Genomic DNA, 5,454 nt, shown 5'->3' with positions numbered 1-5,454 from the left:
CAACAAATCATCATATCAAAAAGTGCATTTACCTTAACCAATATCCCAGCAAATGTAATCCTCACTGTTTTTGGCAACTTTCAACATTTCCCTCCAAGTAATAGAATCATACTTGGAAGCATAAACTGAAAAAGGGTGAGCATTATTGCAATATTTAGCCTTCAATTGAGTAGCCCAAATAAAATTTCCCATACGAAATTTATACAAAAGTTTCATAAAATTAACCTTCAAAGTGTCTTGAATGCTTCTAAAACCCATATATTCTTTATCCATAGGTTTACATAACTTTTCCCATATTTTCCAATGATTGCCATCCCAAAGGAATTTTTAAACAACAATTCCAATCTCTTATAAATGCCAGTAGGAATTTTCATAATTTACTTTGAATAGAGAGGTGGAGAAGTAAGAATACTTTTTAGTAAAGTAACTCTACTACCAAAGGAAAGAAACTTATTTTCCCAGGATAAAATTCTATTTTTAACCATATTGATTAGACCCAAGAGTAGATGATTCCTTTTAGTGCCCTTCTCAAGACCCTAAATATACCAAAGGAAGATCCCCTTCAGTACATTTAGTGAAATTCATAATCCAGTTCTTCTTAATTGAAGAAATATGTTTGAAACAATATAAGAAACATTTAGTTGTATTAAACATCAGACCAGAAGTTTCCTAAAAGTGCAGAATCACCTTCTAAATAAACTTAATAGATCTTTTACTAGCATTAGTAAAGATAATCAAATCATCAGTATAGCTAAGATGATAAATACCATTCATATCTCCATGTAAATAATTCATACTTGAATGCCTAATAAACATAACATTTAAGCTTCTAGAAATGTAATTAAAAGCCATGTCAAACAAAATAGGAGATAATGGATCACCCTGTTTCATGCCTCTGGATGTCTAAAAAAAGCCATAATTATCTCCATTAATCAAATTATTCTCTAAAATTTTGTTAATGACTACAGAATTCCTCATTGAAACCAATAGCATGTAACACATCAGTAAAGAAATCCCATCTTATAGTGTCATAAGCCTTTTTTATGTCCATTTTGAAAATCACATTATCTCCTCTACCCTTTTTATCAAGATCATATAAAAGGTCTTGCGTAGTCAGAGCATTATTGCAAATGTTTCTGTCTTTCACAGAGGCAGATTGGTTAGAACTGATGATATTATGTAAGAATGGTTGTAATCCGTTTACCAAGATTTTAGAAACATTTTGGAGATCAATACATGTTCAAATCTCATCACACGATCAAAATAAAATTATTTATTTGTTATTCATATTTATCATTCATGTATGCATCTTTGTTTACTCATAAGAAATTGTTCAAATTGTTTTATTTTTAAATTTAATCAAAAGTATATTTATATGACAAATAATTAAAATAAAAAAAATGTATATTTAAAACTCAAAGTATTAAATTATAATTAAGAAAAATAAGAATATTTTAAATTAATATTTTTTAAAAAAATTAGATTTTTAATTTTAAATAATTAAATTATTTTTAAATAAGAATATTTTTTAATAAATATCTTAAAAAGATATTTATTATTGGTGAATTATCATTGTCCCGTATGAAACGTACAATTATGCAAACAGGCAATGTAAACGGGAAAAAAATGGAATACAAATAGATGGCATAGATATAACTAATTATTATGTGGCATTTACATACATACCAGATAATATTTATGTATTTACATATCTAACACCTATACATACCATATAATAAATATTTATGTATTTACATATCTAACACCTAAACATTCATATTCACATACATACTATTCAAATATTTAACATCATATCAAAAATTTTATCATCACTATGTTTATGAAACTGAAATAAATCTTTTTAAGTATTATAAGTGTAATTATCAAATTATTTGTGCTACGTATATAAATACATAAAACTTGCATGGCATGTATGTAAATTTCTTTATTATTTATGATAATTTATTTTTAGAAATTTTGGAAAATGCCACCGGCGTGCAATTTAAGCCTGACACTTCACCCTGCTCTGCGTGGTGCAGGCTTGAGCAATCTGAGACCACTAATCTTCCTTCTTCGAAATTCTATTTTCTACAGCTAGGGTTTTAATTCCAGAGTTCTTGCTCTTCTTTCCTTCTATAGCCGATTCTGCAGAAGCTCAGTGCTTCAGCCTCAATCCATGGAAGCAGCCGCCTGCTATCAATCCCTTCACTTCTCCAAAGCGACCGATTTTGTCCCTCGGCCTTGCTTTCTCGCAGCCCGGTCCTCTTTCGATTCCAAATCTCTTTGTTCCGATGGATTTGTGAAGGTAGGTTTTTCGATTCATACTTAATTAGTTGGAATTGAGATTTGATGTTCATTTTTTTTTCCCCGTGGATTTTGCAGCGTTTCTGTTTGATATCGCAAAACAAGCAAAGGGAGAGGATTACGATTCTAACGAACGGGAAATTGAGAAGAGAGGTCAGAGCATCGTCAAATTCTTCTTCTCGACCTTTGGAATCTTCCTCTGAGCTCGCTCCCTTGCAATTGGAGTCCCCAGTGGGGCAGTTTCTATCACAGATCCTCGTCAGCCATCCCCACCTTGTACCAGCTGCTGTTGATCAGCAGCTCGAACAGCTGCTTACAGAACTCGAGGCTGAGAAGAGCCAGGAGGAATCCAACTCTAGTGGCACCGAGCTTATCTTGTATAGGTAAAAATTCAATTCCTATTCATGGTTTTGCTTCTACTTGCTGAGTTTATTTGCATGAAATTAAGATTATAAAGATTCAACTAAATTGTTAGGAGGATCGCTGAGGTGAAGGCGAAGGAGAGGAAGAACGCCTTGGGGGAAATTCTATATGCTTTGGTTGTACAGAAATTTGTTGATTCAGATGTTTCCTTTGGTTGTACATTAGATGTTTCCTTGGTTGTACAGAAAAGGTTGTACAGAAATTTGTTGATTCAGATGTTTCCTTGGTTTCATCAATGCCCAAATCATCAAAGGAGCCCAATGAGGTTGCTCACTGGCCGTCATTGGAAGAGAAGTTCCAGTCTCTGCATTCTCCTGAGGCCTTTGAGATGGTAAAAAATCACTTATCTGTCATACTGGGAAATCGATTGGAAGATTCGAGCTCCATTGCCTCCATTAACAAGCTCCGAGTTGGGCAAGTTTATGCAGCCTCGATACTCTATGGCTACTTCCTCAAAAGAATGGACCAGCGCTTTCAGCTCGATAAGTCCATGAAAACTCTTCCTTTTGGATCAGAAGAAGAGAGAGAATCAGCCAAGGGATGCGCCAAGGAAGCGTTAATGGGGGCCGAATCGGTTTCAAGCCCTGAGGAGCTCTCAGCAACTTTCAGTCCTGGTGGATTCGCTGATAGGATTAAGCCTTGCCGGCTGAGGACTTACGTTATGTCTCTGGATTCTGAGACCCTGCAGAGGTTTGCTTCTGTGAGATCAAAGGAAGCTTTTAGTATCTTTGAGAAGCATACGGAGGCTTTATTTGAGAGGCCAGAGATTGTAATCACGCCTCAGGGTGCTATTGATTATTCGAAAGAAGAGCTAATTAAGCTCAGTTTTTCTGGATTGAAGAGGCTGATATTGGAGGCTGTAACGTTTGGTTCCTTCTTATGGGATGTGGAGAGCTATGTGGATTCAAGGTATCATTTTGTAATCTCTTAAGTTTTCTTGTATTGTGATTGAAAATATATGTAGGTGGCATGAGGGAGCTTATCAATTTCATTGGAGACATATGCTTTGTGTGGTTTTTGGAATTGTTAGATCTTTGCAGTAATGCATGCATTAATCGGAAATGTTGTTTATGATTGTTTCCCTTTTCTGCATCCATGTAAATTTTTAAAATTCCTTTGATATATATTTAATAAAGTAGAAACGGTCTCCCATAAGGTGGTATAATCATCAATGGGTCATTGGATGTAAAAATTTTGAGAAGAATAGAAGGAAATTAAAAGAATGTGAGCAATTTAATTTGATTGGAGTTTAAAATGAGATGAAAAGAACTTAAAAGGAGAGTTGAGGTAAAAGTTTAGCTATGAGGATGAGATCTTGTTTCACTCACAAAATTAATAGTAATTCCACAAAGAAATTCACATAAACTTTTAAACAATTCCCAAGCTACCCTTGCTCTAATCAAAGAATAAAAAGTTAGTCCTTCCCAATCCTTTCCTATTCATTTTAGAACTTTCAATCAAAGAGAAATGAGTCTACACACACACACACAAACATATATATATATATATATATATATATAATCTATTTAATCTCAATAAAATTGTTCAATAACCTTAACTAGGGCGGTCAAAACAGTTCGTTGTTCGCAAACAGCTCGTGTTGTACCATTAAGAAGCTTGTGTTTGGCTCGTTCGGTAATTTAACAAGCCGAACACAAACAAAGATTTGTTCATTTGTGTTCGGCTCGTTTTGGCTCGAAATACTACTCATCAATTATATATATATTTATTGATGAGTAGTATTTTTAAAAAATTTAATTGACTACAAGGCTTCAAAGATTTATAATTAATTAAAAGTATTAATTAAGAAAATTGAATAAAAATTATTAAATTATATTCAAATGATGTTTTAATATAAACAATAATTTTTAAATCTTGCCCCAATCCTTAACATCTTATAGCTACGTGATTATGGTTGTCAAAACGACTCCTTTTTCGTGAACAGTTCATGTTCGGCTCATTATGCAAACAAGCCGAACACGAACTGAGCCTGGGATCGCTCGTGTTTGGCTCGTGTACACCCCTACCCTTAACCCTTAATATGAGCCCATTTGATTTATGATATTTCTATTATCTTTAATTTGGATTTTTTTTAATGTGTCTTACAGCATTTAATAATGGTGGCTACTGAATAAGAGCATATATCTCAAATGATCCTCTCATGTATTGTTGTGAGCACTATTGATATTTTAGGGCAAATGCATTTTTTTTTCTCTTTTGGTGATATATTGAGATATGATTCCCAAATTCCCAGCGTTCATCTATTCCTTTTCTTCTCATATTGGTTGTGGCTCAAATGTTTGTTGGAGTGAGTGTGTGTGTGTGTGAGAGAGAGAGAGAGAGAAAATCTTTTATCAAACAAGGTTTCCCCGACAAATGGATGACATGCTATTTTAGTTTGAATGACTTTACGAAATAGTTTATAAGCTAATATATTTATCTTGCAAGAGAAAGAAGTCTGTTAAGGTTTTAGTTATTTTCTTGTTAAATAAAAAAACTTAGTTATGACCTAGATCATTCATTTCAGACAGATGAAAGTCTAAAATAAGCACCATCATTTGTGAATTTAAGTTGTAATTATTTTATTATACTTATTTTGTTTTGTAATAAATTTGAAATTTTCTTTAATATTATGATGTGATTAGAAATCTTGACAGAATGGACTTTCAGATTAAATTATATCACTTTATATATATATATATATATATATATATTATTTATTTATTT

At 32.8% G+C, this 5,454-nt stretch overlaps 1 protein-coding gene across 1 annotated transcript; it reads left to right on the top strand.

The window, feature by feature from the left end:
- The first annotated feature begins 2,001 nt into the window (after nucleotides 1–2,001).
- On the top strand, nucleotides 2,002–3,884 carry LOC110036023 (UV-B-induced protein At3g17800, chloroplastic-like). The gene is made up of 4 exons (XM_020740371.1): nucleotides 2,002–2,305; nucleotides 2,383–2,687; nucleotides 2,780–2,843; nucleotides 2,918–3,884. Exons 1-4 carry the CDS (start codon nucleotides 2,177–2,179, stop codon nucleotides 3,656–3,658), a joined length of 1,239 nt encoding a protein of 412 aa, XP_020596030.1. The 5' UTR covers nucleotides 2,002–2,176; the 3' UTR covers nucleotides 3,659–3,884.
- The last annotated feature ends 1,570 nt before the right edge of the window (nucleotides 3,885–5,454 follow it).

Source organism: Phalaenopsis equestris, unplaced genomic scaffold (genome assembly GCF_001263595.1).
Source record: "Phalaenopsis equestris unplaced genomic scaffold, ASM126359v1 Scaffold201696, whole genome shotgun sequence".
Classification (NCBI taxonomy): domain Eukaryota; kingdom Viridiplantae; phylum Streptophyta; class Magnoliopsida; order Asparagales; family Orchidaceae; genus Phalaenopsis; species Phalaenopsis equestris.
The sequence above is the reverse complement of the archived record's forward strand: the minus strand, read 5'-3'. Positions and strand labels throughout refer to the sequence as shown.

Excerpts from the sequence above, each read along its gene's own strand:
- LOC110036023 (XM_020740371.1), top strand. The coding sequence starts at position 2,177 with ATGGAAGCAGCCGCCTGCTATCAATCCCTTCACTTCTCCAAAGCGACC. Across the intron at positions 2,306-2,382 it reads GTTCCGATGGATTTGTGAAG|CGTTTCTGTTTGATATCGCA; the intron begins GTAGGTTTTTCG and ends TGGATTTTGCAG. Across the intron at positions 2,844-2,917 it reads GGGAAATTCTATATGCTTTG|GTTGTACAGAAATTTGTTGA; the intron begins GTTGTACAGAAA and ends TGTACAGAAAAG.